This window comes from Anolis carolinensis, chromosome 2, assembly GCF_035594765.1.
Source record: "Anolis carolinensis isolate JA03-04 chromosome 2, rAnoCar3.1.pri, whole genome shotgun sequence".
Taxonomy (NCBI): domain Eukaryota; kingdom Metazoa; phylum Chordata; class Lepidosauria; order Squamata; family Dactyloidae; genus Anolis; species Anolis carolinensis.
Window position 1 is genome coordinate 193,054,395 of NC_085842.1, and position 21,110 is coordinate 193,075,504.

The window sequence follows — 21,110 nt, forward strand, 5'->3', positions numbered from 1 at the left end:
GGCTCTTCGGCTTAGAAATGGAGATGAGCACCAACCCCCAGAGTCAGACACGACTGGACTTAATGTCAGGGGAAAACCTTTACCTTACCTTTTCTTTAGTAAGCTCAAGGCACTGTATTTTTAATTTTCTTACCAAACGGAGGCTCAAAACAGCCTTGTGAGGTAGGTCATGATGACTCTGACTGGCCAAAAGGGGATTTAAATGTGATCTTCTATATCACAGTCCAGCAGACAGACCATTGTGTTATTATGACTCTATTTTACCTTGAATTTATAAAGGAAGGTCAAGACCTAAACTTTGATGTCCAAGAATCCCATATCAATTAAAAAAACACAAGCCCTTATCAATACCAATTATCCCAAAATGTAAAAAGACAAAGTTTTTTTGAATAGATTTGGTACCTTTAATCTGTTTGGGAATAGCATGTCGTAACTGGGCCTTTTGCTTTATCTCTCTATGCTCTAATAGCTGTACTGATATTCCTATCTCTTTGAACATATGGTTGGCCATCTATAGTCACAGATTCAACACAGCTTGAAAATATTTTTTAAAAACACAATTCCAAAAAGCAAACCTTGATTTGGCCATTTTATATAAAGGGCACAACGTATTTTACTCTATCATTGTATATGGACTTGAGTGTCCATGGATTTTGTTATCCATAGGGTTGTCTTGGAACTAAAACACAGCATATCCCAAGGCCTCAGTATATTGAAACCAATCAAGAACAGATAACCTGCAATATACAGACTCAAGCATATATTGACATTGTAAGTTCTATTTAGAATTATGCTGAATCTAGAACCCTAAACCACTTTCTTCTAATGTTCAATTATCTCCCCCTCCCCCAAAGGAGCCCCCTTCCCCTGAAAGGAACAAAATATTCAGAGACTACAACAAATGTAATGTATCATTATTAAACAAGAGAATTTATATATACATGTTACAGAATAAAAGAGAAAGCCACACTAGACAGGAAAAGAGAAAAGCAGCCGAAGTAAGCAGCAACTATGGGGTGATACTTGATTTTGTAATCCAGAAGGATTCGAGTGTGATTTTCCTCCCATCATGTTATTCTACAAAATAAGAAAGTTACTCTCAGTCCGAGTCCAGAAAATGAAATGAGGGTCCAAACCTCAAAGGTGTAAAACAGCAGCAGAAAGAATGACAATGCTGGATTGAATTTTTGTGTGTCAGGAGCGACTTGAGAAACTGCAAGTCGCTTCTGGTGTGAGAGAATTGGCTCTCTGCAAGGACATTACCCAGGGGATGCCCAGATGTTTGGTGTTTTACTATTGTTTTTGGGAGCTTCTCTCATGTCCCTGCATGGTAAGCTGGAGCTGACAGAGGGAGCTCACCCATTCTCCCCGGATTCAAACCACTGACCTCTCAATCAGCAGTCCTACCGGAACAAGGGTTTAACCCATTGCACCACTGGGGGCTCCATTGTTGGATTGATGACACAGAGTGCATTTATACCGAAGAAGTGATGCTGTTTGGCCATTGCCAAGGTTCAATGCTAATGAATCATGGGATTTGTAGTTTGGTGAGGCCCCAGCATTCTTTGTCAGAGAAGGCTGAAGACCCTGTAAAATTACAACTCCCATGTTTCCATAGCTTTGAGCCATGGCAGTTAGTGATACCAAACTGCATTCCTATTACAGGGTAGATGCAACCACAGTAACATATTCCTGGCTATTTTGCCAAAAGGGGTGCTTGGGCTTAAACTGCACCTGATATAGGTTTTTCTAAAAAAATCTATGCATTAATAGGCATACAATTAGAGATAACACAAGATATTAAGAAACCCAAAGTGTCACAAACACTGCAATCTGTATGCAGCTACTCAGGCATCCCATTGAGTTGAACGGAATTAGCTTGCATATTACAAAAGGCTTTAGTGGTTTTCAGTACTTCTTGTCAATTATGGAAAACATGAAGAACAGCATAATTCTGGCAGCTGGAATAATTTTTTTTAAATTTAGCATAGTCTAGACCAGACATGGGCCAACTTGGGCCCTCCAGGAGTTTTGGACTTCAGCCTACTGGCTGTTGGGAATTGTGGGAGTTGAAGTCCAAAACACCTGGAGGGCCCAAGTTGGCCCATGTCTGGTCTAGACTATTTACTGGGAATGTTTTCATTTAATCTGGAGAGAGTAGTAGTCAAAGATGGCTGTGGTCCTTTACCCTTTACTACAATCCTCTAAAACAGTGATTCTCAACCTGTGGGTCCCCAAGTGTTTTGGCCTACAACTTCCAAAAATCCCAGCCAGTTTATCAGCTGTTAGGATTTCTGGGAGTTGAAAGCCAAAATATCTGGGGACCCATAGGTTGAGAACCATGCTCTAAAAGCACAAGTAGGCACATGAGTATCTGCTATGTCTCATTTTCAAGTGTATACAGCCTTTAGGGGTAAATTTATGGCTAATGGTCCATTCTGAACCTCTCTAGACTTTCTTCACGCTGAACATCTGAAATCCAGGCATGTATCAGAAGCACTGCAAAATCTTTTCAGTTGATGGACTCCGAGGATTAAAACAAGTATAGGATACCATATTAGTTGTCTCTATTTAGAAGTGTCACCATATTTTCTAATAGTTTAAAGTATCTGCCAGCCATACTGAGTTTAAGAAATAAAAATGGGATTTATGAAGTCTGGGCAAAAAAAGATCTATGTTCAAAATCTCTTGCTGGCACACAAACGATCCAATATTCTCTTCTAGTAAGGAAACAAAATATATCTGTTTCATAAATGGGACATTGCTCCCACAACCAGTCACCCAAAGGTATTGATTTTTGACCATTCCAACTCATCACTCTTATAAGCTTAGCAGTGTCAACCAGAATGTAAGCTTCAGTCAGTGCTTCTGGAGAAAGATCTGATTTTGTGCATTAGAAAAACTAGATCTTGCAGTAAGAGCCAAAAAATGGAAATAGAGGGACATGGCGCCACCTACAGGCTGTCCAGGTGCAGAGCAATGAATGCCAAATTCACCCCTGTGCAGATAACACAGGCCAGGTTGCAAAGAGAGGACAAGCCGTGGAACTTGAAGAACTTCTGGCGGAGGCTCCGATACTTGGCATCCTTCTCCTTCAGGCGCTGGTAATCCTCCTTGCCCGACAGCCCCACTTCTGCCCCGAGTCCATGCTCCTTTTCAATCTCCTGCATCTTGAACATGGTCTTGGTGGTGACGTGGGAGAACCAGGAGGCATTTGCCAAGGTCAAGATGAGGCAAGCAAAAAAAAGCACGATCTATAAAGGAATCAAGAAGATGTCAGGACAATTGCTAGGCTACAAATGGAGGACTCTGCAATGCTGCTGTCCCTTGTGAGAGACATGCAAGAGCAAGAGAGGACAAAATTCCTAACTTGAGATGTAAGATGTTTTGCCTGCCCAGTTCCATAGATTACACATTGCAACAAATATTTGGAAAAAAATATGTTCCTGGTTTGAAAGTGTTATTTCCTGTTTAATTGTGCAGCACTTACTTTGAAAGTTGTTATAGTCCAGAAACTTTGTTTTTGTGGCTGCCACAAACTATGTTGAATTGGTTGAGACTCGATGAGATATTCATTGAAATACTATAGCAAAATGGGCTGTAGGATGTCTTGTAAAAACAAAGTTTTTGCAGTTTAATAAACTTTTTTGTGTTTTTATGCCAAACCGATTGGGAAATGACATTTATAACCCAGGAAGAAAATTTGTGTTACCTAGTGTTATTATACAGTCAACCCTCCACATTTGGATGCAGAATGGGATGCAGAACCCCCTGAAAGTGAAAACTCGCCAATGATTTTTTTCCTTTTTACCTGAGTGAACCACTCAGGTTGGTTAAACTATTGAATTGTTGAATCTGCTGACCTAAAGGTTGGCAGTTTGAGGTTGCGGATCGGGATAAGCTCTGGCGGTTAGCCCTAGCTCTTGTCAACCTAGCAGTTCGAAAATATGCCAATGTGAGTAGATCAACAGGTACTGCTTCAGTGGTAATAAGGCACTCCTGCAGCCATACTGGCAACACGACCAGGAAGTGTCTACGAACACCAGGCTCCTTGACTTGGAAAATGAAATAAGAGCACCTCCCCATGAGCACTTCTTCCAGAAAGCCGGAGATGAAAGGAAAGCCTTTACCTTTGTTCTGTGTATTTGTGTGTCATTGTTATTCCTCTGAATTAAAGGCACTGAATGTTTTCCTATTTGTGTATGTTGTAATCCGTTCTGAGTCCCCTCGGGGTCCCCTGTACTACTGACTCCCCTGTACTACTACAACTACAAACAGTGTGCGTACAGCAAAACACAAAAACGATGACCAAACAAGATGGCCAATATAGTGACACCCCCCCCCCCCGTATCTGCAGAGTATGTGTTCAGCCAGATGTCATTAAATTACCTGATTTACCACACCATAGGCATTGCTTCTCAACCTTTGGGTCCCCAGACAAGTCCTCACAAGTCGAAAACCACTGCCACAGAGGTGTATTTGGAAGACCCAAAGCACTGGTTCTCAACCTATGGGTCCCCAGGTGTTTTGGCCTACAACTCCCAGAAATCCCAGCCAGTTTACCAGCTGTTAGGGTTTCTGGGAATTGAAGGCCAAAATATCTGGGGACCCACAGGTTGAGAATGACTCATCTAAAGATTCATATGGTGGTATTCTCCCTAGGAATTTGCTAGGTCATCCAGTGCGATGCTATGGTAGCTTTCAGGTAAAGCATACCACGGAATCATGATGGAGCAAATTCCTAGTAAATGCTAGTAAATTCCTAGCAAGACCATTTTCCCTGGGTATGAATAACTAGAACCACAGGTAACGATTCTGCGATTACAAGGGTCTTATAAGTATATGCTGTGCTGCCAATGAGATTCCATGACCCACTTATACTGACACTTCCTGTTTGAAGTTTTTATGCTGTTTCTTGATTAATCCAGATTAAAGTAATAGAAAGGAAGATATTAATTATATCAATTGAACCTTTACTGCCTTCTGCAGTCTGAGAAACTTTCTTCCTGTTCTACTCCCTCTTCTCACAACAGCTTCTCATTTACTCGTACTTGAAAACGACAAATTCTTCTTAAGGTGTTGTCAGAGGCTTTCATGGCTAAAATCACTGGGTTGCTGTGAGTTTTCTGGGCTGTATGGCCATGTTCCAGAAGCATTCTCACCCTCATCTATGGCAGGCATCCTCAGAGATGTGATCTCTCACACCTCTGACGATGCCTGCCATAAATGTGGGCATAACGTCAGGAGAGAATGCTTCTGGAACATGGCCATCTTCTTGTTTTTCCCAACTACTCTGCTCCTCTGTCAACAAGAATTCCAGCAATCTTAGGTCCCAGGAGCACTTTGGTGTATGAGTGATTCTTGTTTATTTATTTGAAAAGTTCACCACAGCTCAAAAGCCTCCTGTAAATGTGAACTATCAAAATCTATATGACGATCTTTGCCCTCTTGTTTGTACCTACACTGGTGTATGTATGTATGCATGTTTACACACACACACACAACTAGCTTTTAACCAAGTGAAGTTTGCACTGAATTGAACCAGCTGAAAAACAACTGAGGGCCATTTAACCAGTTTAAAGCTGGAACAACACGCAGAGAGATAAAGTGGAAATGATGAAAAAAATAAAATTGATTAGTATGCTAAATATCTTTCTAGGATACATGTATTATGCAAAAATGTTTGATTATACACAATGGTTTATTGCTTTACAGAATTGTTGGGAAGTCCATTTCTTTATGATCCTTCTTTTGGGTTTATCTGGGGAAAGGGGAGCTGATGGGGCTACAGAAAGGAAGGGACGTAATGCCCTACTAAGGATTCCCTAGCTGGGAATGCAGAAAAGATCGAGTGAGCTTATAAAGATGGGCTAATGGTCTGGGAGCTCACATCTTCCCATGACAGATAGGTTGGTGATCTCAACTCTTCTGTTGTGATAAACTCCACAAACTCTCAGGATACCTGTGTAAATGAGCACTTTTTGCTTGCATACTGGTTCTTACCTGAATAGTTAGTTACCACGTTTTATTGATTAGCCCATCGGCCGTATCAAAACATTTAACACATAGACATACATACAACATACAACATACAACCCGCGGTAAAAAAAAGAAGTTAAAATAAACAAGCTGTTAACAAGACCCCGTTCAGGTCAAATATCTGCATCACCTGCACAGTTTACCCCAATTGATTCCAGATATGCAATTCTCAGTTGTGTGGCTTTGAATAGGAAAAGGGCTGTTTTGTGTGTTATTTTAGGATTCTGGCCGGCCAACAAAAATGAAATTTTAATATGTGGATCCCAGTGTGTTTTGTGAATAATGTATGGTCCGAGGCATTGGTGTCTCTCTTTCTTATACAATTCACAGCTGAACAAAACATGTGCGATATCCTCCACCTCTGATGCTCCACAAATACAAAATCGTTCGTTGTATGGAACTTGATTAAACCTTCCGTGTTTGACCATCGTATCCAGCTGCTCAAAACGGGCTCTGGTAAATACCCTCCTGAGGTGTTTAGTCATTTCTGTCTTTAGATGGTTCTTACCTGGATTGTTTCCCTGGCATCCAGAAGCTCCCGTGGGTGGTAAATTGCAAAGAGAGAAAGGTTCACAAAAGTGCAGCCAAGCATGGTGTAGAAATAGAAAGGAAACAGCTTACTTTGTACCAGGCCAAAGGTATGCCGACTTACCCCTTGGAAAAGGACAAACCCTGGGAGAGAGAAGGATGCAATTACATTAGGTTGGCTGGTTTTTATTCCTTATGTCATGCAAGGGAAGTAGGATTTCATAACATTGGTCCAGCCCTCGGTAGTTTGGATTACTGATTCAGGGGTTATATATAGAACTCTATGGAATTGGTAGGCAATTGGTAGTGGTTCTGGGAATTTTAGTCCATAAAGTAATTTACCAAACTGTGCTGTAATAGCAGTAACACTAGGAAAATAGGCTTGGATACATTAGAGCAGGAATGGGAAATGTGTGGATTTCCAGATGTTGCTTGACTACAAACACAATCAGCTTCAGCCAGTACAAGCAGTCATGCTGGTTGTAGTGCATTATTTGAGCCTACACTGACCATATAATTCAGTTTCAAACAGCATTATTAGGCGGTCCTAGAGTTGCAGTCAAACAACATGGGGGAGGGGGACACATGTTTTTTCTAACATTACAGAAAGCAGAGGAGGGCTCACAACATGCCTTAGAGAAAGACCCACTCACCCCAATTCCCATCATCCCTATTAAAGAAATCCTTTGGGTTAGAACTAGCTAGAAATGTGAGTAAGCCTCCTCACCGGCAATAAAGGTCACCCATATCTGCATCCCCCAGGCTGTGGAGAGGACAAAAAGCTGGAGGAGCTTGATAAGGACGCTTGGCTCGCCTTCAGTGACCATCTTTGTAGTAAGAGAGACCTGGAAGTGGGCAGAGGGAGACAAGAAGTAAAAAGAAAGAAGCACCCCAGAGAGAACCTACAAAATAGCTTTCACACACTGATTAAGTCTTGGATCCTATTGGTAATCCTAACCACAGCAGATCCACTGAATCAGCTGTTGCATGGCAAATCAACACTCATGCAAATTCCTCTGATTCAATTCGTCTGTCCTAGGATTTGGGGTTTCATCAAAATGAGTATAGTATCTAGAATAGATCAAGGGAAGTCATGGTGCCCTTTTATCCTGCTTTGGTCAGACCTCATCTGGAATACCACTCTGTCCAATTCTGGACACCACAATTGAAGAAGGATATTGACAAGCTGGAAGGTGTCCAGAGGAGAGCAACTAAAATGATCAAAGGTCTGGGGATCATGAATCTCTATGAGGAGCGCCTTAAAGAACTGGTCTGTTTAGCCTACAGAAGAAAAGGTTGAGGGGAGACATGATCCCAATGTATAAATATGTGAGAGGGTGTCATAAGGAAGAGGGAGCAGGCTTGTTTTCTGCTGCCCTAGAGACTAGGACTCAATGGAGCAATGGGTTCAAATGACAGGAAAGGAGATTCCACTTGAACTTTAGGAAGAACTTCCTGGCTGTGAGAGCTGTTCAGCAGTGGAACTAGGAGCCTCCGGTGGCCTAGGGGATAAAAGCCTTGTGACTTGAAGGTTGGGTTGCTGACCTGAAGGCTGCCAGGTTCGAATCCCACCCGGGGAGAGCACGGATGAGCTCCTTCTGTCAGCTCCAGCTTCATGCGGGGACATGAGAGAAGCCTCCCACAAGGATGGTAAAACATCAAAACATCCGGGCGTCCCCTGGGCAACATCCTTGCAGACAGCCAATTCTCTCACTCCAGAAGCAACTCCGGTTGCTCCTGACATGGAAAAAAAAAAAAGCAGTGGAACTCTCTGCCTTGAAGTCTGGTGGAAGCGGCTTCCTTGGAGATTTTAAACAGACTGGATGGCCATCTGTCAGGAGTGCTTTGATTGTGCTTTTCTTCCCTCCTGATCTTCCGCAAGAAAGTAAAAACGTGGCTCTGTGACCAAGCCTTTGGAGAACTTGTGCAATAAACAAATATGGAACGAGATGTTATAACTATAGGAACGGCCCGGTTTATGCTTGTGGATTATGTGATCAGTTATGATTGTATGGTTTTCTATTGTTTTAACTGTTTTAAAGTATATTGTTATTCTTTCATTTTACATGTTCATTTTAATTCTGTATTGTGGTTAAGGCATTGAATGGCTGTCTTTATGTAAAGCCGCCTTGAGTCCCCTTTGGGGTAGAAGGGGGTGGGATAGAAATATTGTAAATAAATAAATAAATAAGGTTGGACTAGATAGCCCATGTGGTCTCTTCTAACTCCTATAATTCTAGACTGGATGACCAAGAAGGTTCAGGCTATGACAGGTTGAGTGCAGTATAGAAAACATATGGACTTTGTCCATACGGTTCATAATGATAGGCCTCTGGCTGTTCCCAGAAGCGTGGTCAGTGACAGGGTGAGAAATGACAAGACATTCCAGCAGCTTAAAAAAGGAATTCAGAGCAAGGAAAGCACACATATTTCAGGCATGATTGGAAAACAGGGAGGAAGAAGGGAATCAGCCAGAGCCAATTGTGGTGTCCAGAATTAGACACAGTGTTATTCCAGGTGAGGTCTGACCAAAGCAGAATAAAAGGTCACCATGATTTCCCTTGATCTAGACACTATACTCATTTTGATGAAGCCCATGGCTTTTGATACCATCATGGTATCATTGCCATCCTCTTCTTCCTCCGTGCCCCAAAGCAAAATAAATAGGTATTTTAATAGTATTCAAATTGTAAACATCAGAAAAAGTACTGGAGAACGTCTGTGTTGCCTCTTCCAGATAGTCCACATCAGCAGCTGGCAGGGAGTCCCCAGTGGCGCAGTGGGTTAAACCCTTGTGCCTACAGGACTGACATCTTGAAGGTTGGGTTGCTGACCTGAAGGTTGCTGGTTCAAATCCTACACAGGGAGAGTGTGAATGAGCTCCCTCTATTAGCTCCAGCTCCATGCGGGGGCATGAGAGAAGCCTCCCATAAGGATGGTAAAAACATCAAAACATCCCGGTGTCCCCTGGGCAATGTCCTTGCAGACGGCCAATTCTCTCACTCCAGAAGTGACTTGAAGTTTCTCACGTCGCTCCTGACACACACACACACACACACACACACACAAAGCAGCTGGCAGAAGAAGATAAAGTGGGGATAGGCAGGCAGGAGTCCAGTGCAAGCTGATCTCATTAGGTGTGTTTACCAAGAGAATGATAATAAAACAGCAACAGGACTAGTTTGAATTTGATCGCAACTAGAATTTTGCTGCACGAGGAGCATCAGAAAATGGAGTTTTCCACTTACATAGAACTTGCCTTTTACATGCCCCTTCTCATCCCTGGCAATGAAATGACAAGTCAAATGACACTATGTAACATGATTTTTTGTTCCTGGGTTATAAATGTCATTTCCTAATGGATTCTATCATAAAAACATGGAAAAAGTTTATTAAACTGCAAAAACTTTGTCGAAGGCTTTCATGGCTGGAATCACTGGGTTGCTGTGAGTTTTCCGGACAAACTCCACTTGCCTAGTTTCCAACAGACCTCATAATCTCTGAGGATGCCTGCAATAGATGTGGGTGAAGTGTGAATGTTGCAATTAATCAGCTTGATTAGCACTGAAAAGCCCTGCAGCTTCAAGGCCTGGCTACTTCCTGCCTGGAGCATCCTTTGTTGGGAGGTATTAGCTGGCCCTGATTGTATCATGTCTAGAATTCCCATTTTCTGAGTGTTGTTCTTTATTTACTGCCTTGATTTTAGAATTTTTAAATACTGGTAGTCAGAGTTTGTTAATTTTCATAGTTTCCTCCTTTCAGTTGAAATTGTCTGTGTTCTTGTTGATTAATTGCGACATTCACACTTGCTTCAAACAGACAAAGAGTTCTTTCTCCTACCCTAGACCTTCCACAGATATATAAACCCCACTTGCCTAACTTTCAACAGACGTCACAACCTCTGAGGATGCATGCCATAGATGTGGGCAAAATGTCAGGAGGGTATGCTTCTGGAACATGGCCATACAGCCCGGAAAACTCACAGCAACCCAGTGATTCTGGCCATGAAAGCCTTCAACAATACTGGAACAGAATTTTTGGCAAATTTTGTTACATAGTGTAGTGCCTGAATGTATATTTATATGTATAACTATGTAGGTTTTTTAATGTAAGCTTTCAATTTTAACGTACGTTTTTAATTTAGATGGATTTTTAAATGTGATATAAATTGTTTTGATGTACAGTATAGTCTCACTTATTCAACGTTCTGGATTATCCAACGCATTTTTGTAGTCAATGTTTTCAATATATCATGATATTTTGGTGCTAAGTTCGTAAATACAGTAATTACAACATAGCATTAATGCGTAATGAACTACTTTTTCTGTCAAATTTGTTGTATAGCATGATGTTTTGGTGCTTAATTTGTAAAATCATAACCTATTTTGATGTTTAATAGGCTTTTTCTTAATCTCTCCTTATTATCCAACATATTCGCTTATCCAACATTCTGCCGGCCCGTTTATGTTGGATAAGTGAGACTCTACTGTATATGTTTATGTTGTAAGCCGCCCTGAGTCCCCTGAGGGGTGAGAAGGGCGGGGTAAAAATGATGTAATAAATAAATATAAATAAATAATTAACACTTTGACACCTTTCCAAGATACATAAGAGTGTGCCACAAGTGGCAGGCCTCAGTCTTTCTCAGGATTGGGTTAAGTACAGTCTAGCAGTGTAGGCCAATGGCTGGGAGTTACAATCAAACTACATGGTCATCTGTTGGGGGTGTTTTGATTGTAGTTTCTCTGCATGGCAGGGGCCCATGTGGTCTCATCCAACTCTATGATTCTACATCTGAAGGCCAGCTTAATGTAGGGCTCCTATTATCCTCCGGCATGACTTCCTATTCTGGGGGCAATGAAGATAAATCTCCACTAGAGAGGAGACTTGAAGCAGATTTCACAACCCAAAGTGTTCCATAGATACAATAGTATTAAATCCCATGGAAATGGATGTGAGTCACACGCAACAGTAAATGTGGGCGTGTAGCCCACAAAAGCCTGGGAAAGTCAGTCTTCCTGGAGATGCTGCTCTCCTCCTCCAGACCCCATTCCCTCTGTTTGGAGACAGTCTGGGAATCCAGCCATTCCTTTCCCAACCCTTGGCTCGTTCCCAGCTCAACAGCTTATGCAAGTTCAGCCTTTACCCCATTCAAAGGAGCCCCTAAGGTGCATCTACACCAGGCATGAGGCAAACTTTGGGCCTCCAGGTGTTTTGGACTTCAACTCCCACAATTCCTAACAGCCTACCGGCTGTTAGGAATTGTGGGAGTTGAAGTCCAAAACACCTGGAGGCCCAAAGGGTAGAAACCACTGGTCTAAAGTCTTCCTTGACAAAAACTGGTGGTGCCTCACCAAACTACAAATCCCAGGATTCCATAGCATTGAGTCATGGCAATTAAGGGGGTGTCAAACTGCCCAGCAAAGCAAACACAATGAACACGGTCACGCACCTCTTCCTGCCTTCCCAGCGGCTCCAGGCTCGTGCAGTGACGCAGCCCCGCCCCCCGAGCTGGAAGGAGGCTGGAGGAGGGGGCGTGTCCTAAGGCGGAGCGTCATGAAAGGAGGCGTGGCGACACGAGGCCACGCCCTTTTGTTTTCACAGCGGGGGCGTGTCTTCATGGATATCTCTCTGCAGCGCCCTGAGGATGGAGGCGCTGGAAGACAGGCTCTTGGCCCTAAAGGTAGGGCGGCGGGGAAAGTCAACAGAGAGGGAAAAACCCCAAAACCATTCCAGATTTATTTATTTTATTCATTTACCATATTTATATCCCGCCTTTCTCAACCCCTGGGGGCACTCAAGGCGGCTTACAAATGGCACTACATAGTGCCCTCAAACCTTTTAAGTAGAGGGCCGGTTCATGGTCCCTCAAATTGTTGAGGGGCCGAATTATCATTTGGAAAAAAAATACGAACAAATTCCTATGCACACTGCACATGTCTTATTTGTAGTGCAAAAAACACCCCACAACAACAACTATTAATTAGTTTATTTGCTACATTTATACCCCCCACCCTCTCTCATCCCGAAGGGGACTCAGAGAGGCTGCCAGTTAGAGGGCTAATCTCTGCCCACTTGGTCTCCTAGCAACGCACTCAGCCCAGGGGACAGACACAGTTAGGCCTCACTTAGGCCTCTTCCCCACTGCCTATAAAATACAGATTATCTGATTTTAACTGGATTATGTGGCAGTGCAGACTCAAGGCCCTTCCACACAGCTATATAACCCATTTATAATCTTATATTATCTGCTTTGAACTGGATTATCTTGACTCCACACTGCCATATAATCCACTTCAGTGTGCATTTCATACAGCTGCGTAGAAGGGGCCTCATATAATCCAGTTCTAAGCAGATAATATAAGATACTTTATTTCCCATACCACCAGACTTCGCTACAGCAACGCGTGGCCGGGCACAGCTAGTATATTATATTATTAGCATAGCGCAATATTAGCATTATATATTACTATATTGTACTATACTATACCGTAATATTATTAGTAATATTACATTTAATATATAATATATAATTAATATTATTATATTATACAACATCATAATATTGTATTATTATTATTAGCCGCCCTGAGTCCCCTATTGGGTGAGAAGGGCGAGATAGAAATACTGTAATAAATAAATATTATATTGTATTACATTATAATATTATTATCAATATTATATGTATACACAATATATTATATTATTACCATAGCACAATATTAGTAAATGAAATAAACAATACAATATTTAATAAAAACAAATTTTAACCGACATACTGTAAACCTATCAGGAGCCCCGGTGGCGAAGTGTGTTAAAGCGCTGAGCTGCTGAACTTGCAGACCGAAAGTTCCCAGGTTCAAATCCTGGGAGCGGAGTAAGCACCCACTGTTGCTCCAGCTTCTGCCAACCTAGCAGTTCGAAAACATGCCAATGTGAGTAGATCAATAGCTCTGGCGGGAAGGTAACAGCATTCCATGCAGTCATGCCGGCCACTAGGCTTGATCGATCCACGAAAAATTTGATTCTAAACTCGTTTCAAAACTAGAGGGGGGCAGCGTTTCGTTTCTGAAGGTATTTCCGAATTTTGCCCCCCAAAAAATTCGAAATTAACGAAAATTCGTTATCTTCAAAATTAATTCGTTAATGGCGGACGCGCATGCGCAATTCCCAAAAACAGCACAGAGGGAGAGGACTTTACAGGACTCTCCCACCCTCATTTTTTGAGTGATCTTCTTCAAACTTGGTACAGTGGTAGAACACATTTAACACTGATAGCTCACCAAAATTTGGAACGTTTCCCTTATCCTCTGATTTTTGGCGAATTTTCATAGCTTTTATAATAAACCATTTTTTAATAATTGCAGAAATCTGTTCCTGGTTTGAAAGTCTTATTTCCTGTTAAATTGGGTTGTCTTTACTGTGAAAGTCATTGTTCTACTTCAGAAACTTTGTTTTTGTGGCTGAAACTTTGTTAAATTGGTGTGTGTGTGATATATACTGTGTATATATATATATAGTCCCTGCATATGTGTGTGTGTGTTTGTGTGTGTGTGTATATAGGTAAAGGTAAAGGTATCCCTTGACGTTAAGTTCAGTCATGTCTGACTCTGGGGGTTGGTGCTCATCTCCATTTCTAAGCCCAAGAGCCAGTGTTGTCCATAGACACCTCCAAGGTCATGTGGCCGGCATGACTACATGGAGTGCCATTACCTTCCCGCCAGAGCGGTACCTATTGATCTACTCACATTGGCATGTTTTCAAGCTGCTAGGTTGGCAGAAGCTGGAGCTAACAGCGGGCACTCACTCTGCTCCCGGGATTTGAACCTGGGACCTTTCGGTCTGCAAGTTCAGCAGCTCAGTGCTTTAACACACTTCGCCATCGGGGCTCATGTATATATAATATACATACACATACACACAATGTGGAGAATATGTGGAAAGGTAGATAGATAGATAAGTTGGGAGCCACAGCGAAGGCACCTTCCTGGGAGCAAGGTCTAATAATAATAATAATAATAATAATAATAATAATAATAATAATAAATCCCTTACAATATCCTAGATGGCTCACTGCTACAGAATCTTGGGAGGTTTAGTTTGGTATGGTACCATTATTGGCAGAGAAAGCCAAGCTGTAGGAGTTGAAATCCAATCATTTATCCTCCCTATAGAATCAATTTTATATGCATTTTTAGCTACAGAAAAGCTAAAATCAGGACAGTAAAAGAACAACACCCAGAAAATGGGAATTCCAGACAGGAAACAATCAGGGCCAGCTAATACCTCCCAACAAAGGATTCCCCCAGGTAGGAAGCAGCCAGGCTTTGAAGCTGCAAGGCTATTCAATGCTAATCAAGGTGACCAATTGCAACATTCACACTTGCCTCCCACAGACAAGAGTTCTTTCTCCCACCCTGGACCTTCCACAGATATATAAACCCCACTTGCCTAGCTTCGCACAGACGTCAAAACCTCTGAGTATGTCTGCCACAGATGTGGGTGAAACGTCAGGAGAGAATGCTTCTGGCACATGGCCATAGAGCCCGGAATACATACCACAACAGTGTGATCCCGGCCATGAAAGCTTTCGACAACACAACCACAGTATCCATTCAAGTTCATGTAGCGTGGTATGGAGACCTGTATTGGGGGGAGGGAGGGTGCGAATCTGGGCCCCTGGGAGTCGTAGTCCTCCCTCCCTCCCCGGGAGCAGCCGAGGACGGGCCTGGCCCACACCCCCTCACATCCCGGGCCTCTTCCTCCTCACCGCCGGGCCCCTCTCTGTCTCTCTCGGTCTCTCCATTCCCAGCTCCATCCGCCGCCTTCCCGCCTCACAGAGAGACACCAGGCCTGAGCTGAGGCGAGGCGGCGGCGGCGGCCATTTCCCCCCTCCGTCTTCCTCCTCCTCCTCGGCCTCCTTCCCCCTCGCCCCCTCCCATTGGCTGAGCCCGTGACGCCCCTTTTGCTGAGGGGCAAAAGGAAAGGGCCTGAATGGTGGGAGTTTGGGTGATTTGCAAAAGCTTTTTTTTCCTAACGACAAAAAACGACGAAATAAGAAAAAACGGCCTCTCGCGATTCGAAACCGCGATATCCAGACGTGTGGACAATCAAGGCCGTATATTGCTTCAAAACAAACGAAAATAACGAATTAATAACGGGTAACGGGGAAATCGAATTATTTGAGCAAGCCTACCGGCCACATGACCTTGGAGGTGTCTGCTGACAACACTGACTCTTCAGCTTAGAAATGGAGATGAGCACCAACCCACTGAGTCAGACACGACTAGACTTAATGTCAGGGGAAAACCTTTACCTATAGACTCCTAGGATTCCATAGCATTGAACCTTGACAGTTAAAGTGGTTTCAAACTGCATTAATTCTATGATATAGATAGATGCAACACCTAGGATCCCATAGCATTGGCATTTAAAGTGGTGTCAAACTGTATCAATTCCACAGTGTAGGTGTAGCCACCAGGGATATTTTCTTCTCTTTTTCAGCCATCTTGAGCATCTCTAACCCACTAATTTTGGCGGTTATTAGTGGTGAGTTACTTGTTAAGAAGTAAACCTCCTCACACCTTCTAGTGGGTTTCCATGACCAAACAAGCCCTGGGCTCTGCAGCTGTAGTTCAGCACTAGTACATTATTATTATTATTATTATTATTATTATTATTATTATTATTATTATTATTATTATTATTCCACTTTTTCTCTCATAACATGACTCGGCTCTGAACAGTGCTAAAAACAGTATCATATTCAAGTAAACCTAAAGACTATAAACACTAAAACAGAATGAAGTCTAGAAATAGCAAAAAAATGAATAGCTACAAGCATTCAGACCATTGAAATCTACAGTAGAGTCTCACTTATCCAAGCCTCGCTTATCCAAGTTTCTGGATTATCCAAGCCATTTTTGTAGCCAATTTTTTCAATATATCGTGATATTTTGTTGCTGAATTCGTAAATAAGTAATTACTACATAACATTACTGCGTATTGAACTATTTTTCTGTCAAATTTGTTGTATAACATGTTTTGGTGCTTAAAATCATAACCTAATTTAATGTTTAATAGGTTTTCTTTAATCTCTCCTTATTATCCAAGATATTCACTTATCCAAGCTTCTGCTGGCCCGTTTAGCTTGGATAAGTGAGACTCTACTGTAGTTAAAATGCATGTACCGTGTTTCCCCGAAAATAAGACAGTGTCTTATATTAATTTTTGCTCCCAAAGATGTGCTAGGTCTTATTTTCAGGGGATGTCTTATTTTTCCATGAAGAATTCACATTTATTGTTGAACAAAAAAATGAACATTTATTATATACTGTACAGTAGTTGTCATCACAAACCAGCATAACCAGACAAACTCTGAATCCTATAAAGAATTTCTTGTTACTACCATTATTTCCATGTATAACTGGTATGTACATTTACCAGTTCTGCATGCTCTGGTGTTCTGTTTGGCAGGCGCTGGGCATGTTTCCAAACAAAAACTTTGCTAGGTCTTACTTTTGGGGGAGGCCTTATATTTAGCAATTCAGCAAAACTTCTACTAGGTCTTATTTTTCAGGGATGTCTTATTTTCAGGGAAACCGGGTATTAGACCAGGGCTTCTTAAACTTTTCCAGTCACAACACCTTTTTCACCTGAAATTTTTTAGGTGACTTCAGGTTTATAGGTATATAGAATAGGTATAAAAATGTACTGGTAACAAATCAGCCTTTGCAAGGCTTGCTAAATAGTCTGATTTTCCTTTTTATGAAGTACAGCTGAAGCATCTTGTGCAGAGTTCGCTGTAAACTTTGTGGCAGGTTGCTGCTAACAGATTTCTGTAAATGAGTAGCATTCAGAAACCTTTTACTGTTGCCGAACTTTTCATGGCTCCAACATTGAGTTAAAGGGATCAGGACCCATAGTTTAAGAAGCAGGGGTCTAGAGACATATATTTCATGCTATTAAACTCTGCTGTGGCAATGCTTATTACAAAATAGAATTAATTAGGACACACATTTGAAATATATACATATAGGAGTTTGGACGCAGGAGTTCTACTTAGCAGTACAAGAGTCATTATGGTTTGAAGGCTGGACCACAACTTTGGAGACTTGGGTCCAACCATGGAAGCCCATCAGCCTCCGTGGAAGGCCATGGCGAGCCCCTACTAAACAAATCTTACCAAGAAAACCCCACAGAAAGGTTTCCATGAATATGGAATGACTTGAAGTCACACGACAGAAAGCTTACTACAATTAAGGCACTTTAAAACAGCACAGCTGTCTTGAACTTAAGCCCTGGTTTATGCTCCATTGTTTCCCCGCCCAAATGTTCTTGGAACCCCCAAACCATCTGTGGATTCCTTCCCCTTGGAAGGACACACCTCCCTTTTTTTGCTACAAACATGGGCTCTGTCAGTTATGAGACAGGTAGCAAACTGTTGCCTTACATCACCATCTAGTGGCCCATTCATGACTGCTTGAAACCAAGCAGCCTCATAATCCCTGTTGTGAGGAGAGGAAAGTGCAACTTCTTCTGCACCCATGTATTCAGCAGCCCTTTGAAAGCAACCCTAAGAGTGGCCCTCGATGAAAATGAGTTTGACACCCATACACTACACTGTAGTGATTGTCGTTGACTGAAGGGAAAGTGAAAGATTGATCCCGCACACATACTTTAAAAACAAGAACATGACCACAGTTTGGCTGCTTTACCTTTATATCTGCAGGTGAGGCGGTGGCCTCTGGAGAAATGCCTCTTAGTTTCGGGACCTGTCTATCTTTGCGACCGCATCTTCCCTATGAACCCACGCAGGCTCTAAGATCTGCTGGGGAGGCCTTTCTCTCACTTCCACCTCCATCACAAGCACGCTTGGTGGGGACGAGGGAGAGGGCCTTATAATAATAATAATAATAATAATAATAATAATAATAATAATAATAATTTTATTTTTATATCCCGCCCCATCTCCCTGAGGGGACTCGGGGCAGCTTACATGGGGCCAAGCCCAGGCAACAAGCAATATAAAACTCAACAATAAAACAAATCATAAACAAATAAAATCACATATACCAATAAACAATAAGCACATTTTGATAAAATCCTGGGCTGGCTCCTAAAAAAGGTAGTGGGCCAGAAAAGTGCAAATAGTTTTGTACGGTACAAATTAGGAAAGAGGTAGGTACCAGGGACTATTGTCCCATTAAGGTGCTGGAGGAGGCATACACCTAAAGACTATGTACGGCTAAGGAGTAAAAATGCTATAAAAATTGAATAGACAACCAGGGCAATTCCAAACTAAGGAAATCAGTCGCCAAAAGCCTGTTGGAAGAGCCAAGTTTTCAGGCCTTCTCAGTGGTGGCCCCCCTTCTCTGGAACTCTTTCCCCAGGGAGATTAGACTGGCATCCACCTTGTCCACGTTTCGTAAAGACCTAAAAACGTGGATGTTCCATAGTGCTTTTGGTTAAGCAGTTCACAAGATATTCGGCCCCAACTATAACTTACTATCCGCTCCGGTACTTTATCCCTGTCCCTCGTCCTATAGGTTCAGTGTTTTAAATCAACATTTTTTTTAGTCATTATTATTGGCCCTTGCATTTTTCCACCTCGTCTGTTCTGAAGCTCTATTGCACAAGTTTCTACCCTCCAAATTCTGATATTTATTATTGTCCAGACTATTGGTTGCTGATAATGTTGATTTTATGTAATTATCTTGTTCTAATGTTGTTTAATTTTATTGAGATATGTTTTAATCTATGTTGGGTTTTAATCTATGTTGGATCAGGCTTGTTCCCATGTAAGTCACTCCGAGTCCCTCTGGGGAGATGAAGGCGGGTTATAAAAATAAAGTTGTTGTTGTTGTTGTTGTTATTACAGCTCTCAGAATTTTCCAGCTAATCCTAGCCTACAATCTTTACCCAAATCAGTAATTACACTATGTAACACGATTTTCATTCCTGGGCTATACATTAGGCTTGTGCATTTCGGCTGAACCTTGATCCGTTCCTGCTGATTGGATCCATTAGACCCCCATATCAGTTTTCGTGCACCTCCCAAAAACAGGCACACAGCTGGATGGAGTTTTCGGACCGCAAGTGAAAAATATGGCTAGATCCGTCCCACTGGCAACAATTGGGGGGGGGGGGGGCTATCTGGGCTCGACATCCCATCATTTTAGGCCAGTGGTTCTCAACTTGTGGGTCCCCAGGTAGTTTGGCGTACAACTCCCAGAAATCCCAGCCAGTTTGCCAGCTGTTAGGATTTCTGGGAGTTGAAGGCCAAAACATCTGGGGACCCACAGGTTGAGAACCACTGTTTTAGGCAATTACATTGTTTGTCCTTATATACTTCATTAAGACCTGGATTTAAAAGCATCAGGGTTAAGATACCACTCTTTCTGTGATCCTTTTCCTTTCATCTGTAGAGGAGACTTGGGTTTAATGCTTCATTAAAGCTGTTTCTATTTTAGAGGAGACAGGTAACACCGCACAGTCTCTCTCTCTCTCTCTCTCTCTCTCTCTCTCTCTCCACACACAGCTGTCCAATAAGGCATTTTAAGGAGTTTTCCCACTTCCCACTGGGAAGGAAAAGCAATGACCTGGAGCTATCCTCTGAGCTTCCTTTAAAAAGCCTTCTCTTTTCTCTTGATTTGCAGTGCAGGCTGTGCCTCCAGTTTTTCCCCTCGTACCTTTCTGCTTTGGGTGTAATGCTTCCTTAAAGCCATTTCTACTTTACTCTAGAGGAGAGGTAACTAGGTGGTGGTGGTTTTCTGAGAATGAGGCTTTTCTTTTTGTTTGCTGGGATTACTATTATTAATAATTATTATGTTTTTAATAATCATTATGTTTTAGAAGTATTTTCTGAAGAGGAGGAGGGGAGGAGAAAAAGAAGCTAAAAAGGTGGCTTTCCAAGCCCTCAAACTTTTAGTCTGTTAGTGAAATACTCGTTGGTATCGTTCTCTTCTGAGAACAGGGGGGGGGGGGGGGCAAATAAGGCAGCAGCTTGTCTGAAGGGTGTGGAAAGGAATGTGGCATGTGTGCAGCCCACCCAACCACCTTGCATGGTCCCAACTCCCAGCCAGTCCCACTAAATAAAAAGAATCACAAAAATAATAGAAAATCAAAAGATTCAAGAGAGAAGCCAAGCCAAAAAAATACACTGAAGTCAGGTTGCAACTGTGGTGCTGAATAGGGGAGGAGGAGCCCTGATCGGTTGCCACATGGTCCCGTTATGGACGGGAAAATGTGACAACTGGGCCCTTGCCGTTACAGCCACCCAGCAGAGCTAAAGAAACCGGTTTGGCTGAAGTAAAACAGCTAAAACAGATCCGTGAAAAAGTCTACTGTACATGTCATTTCCTAATTCGTTCAATCATAAAGGTAAAGGTTTCCCCTGACATTAAGTCCAGTCATGTCCGACCTTGAGGGTTGGTGCTCATCTCCATTTCTAAGCTGAAGAGTCGGCGTTGTCTGTAGACACCTCCAAGATTGTATGGCTGGCATGACTGCATGGAGTGCCGTTACCTTCCCACTGGAGCGGT

General features: G+C 42.3%; 2 protein-coding genes across 8 annotated transcripts in view; one reads left to right on the plus strand and one right to left on the minus strand.

Annotated features, from left to right (window-relative positions):
• Window positions 1-902: 902 nt before the first annotated feature.
• On the minus strand, window positions 903-12,144 carry tmem205 (transmembrane protein 205). Of its 3 annotated transcripts, none has more exons than XM_062971446.1 (4): window positions 12,020-12,144; window positions 7,295-7,412; window positions 6,548-6,711; window positions 903-3,254 (listed from the first exon to the last, which is right to left on the minus strand). In XM_062971446.1, the coding sequence occupies exons 2-4, from the start codon at window positions 7,392-7,394 to the stop codon at window positions 2,955-2,957; spliced, it is 564 nt and encodes a 187-aa protein (XP_062827516.1). In that variant the 5' UTR covers window positions 7,395-7,412; window positions 12,020-12,144; the 3' UTR covers window positions 903-2,954. The 3 variants fall into 3 exon arrangements, with proteins under 3 accessions (XP_062827516.1, XP_016846638.2, XP_003216825.3); XM_016991149.2 differs by lacking the exon at window positions 12,020-12,144 and adding an exon at window positions 9,402-9,425; XM_003216777.4 differs by lacking the exon at window positions 12,020-12,144 and adding an exon at window positions 9,277-9,351.
• ccdc159 (coiled-coil domain containing 159) overlaps window positions 12,111-21,110 on the plus strand; it is a 31,912-nt gene continuing 22,912 nt past the window's right edge. For 2 of the 5 annotated variants that reach the window (XM_003216825.3, XM_008103775.2), the window contains exon 1: window positions 12,112-12,250. In XM_003216825.3, coding sequence (XP_003216873.3) covers window positions 12,215-12,250 — 36 coding nt within the window. In that variant the 5' untranslated portion in view covers window positions 12,112-12,214. Of the gene's footprint in view, window positions 12,251-21,110 lie in introns of all 5 variants that reach the window. The other 3 variants (XM_016991148.2, XM_008103776.2, XM_008103778.2) reach the window with 3 other exon arrangements.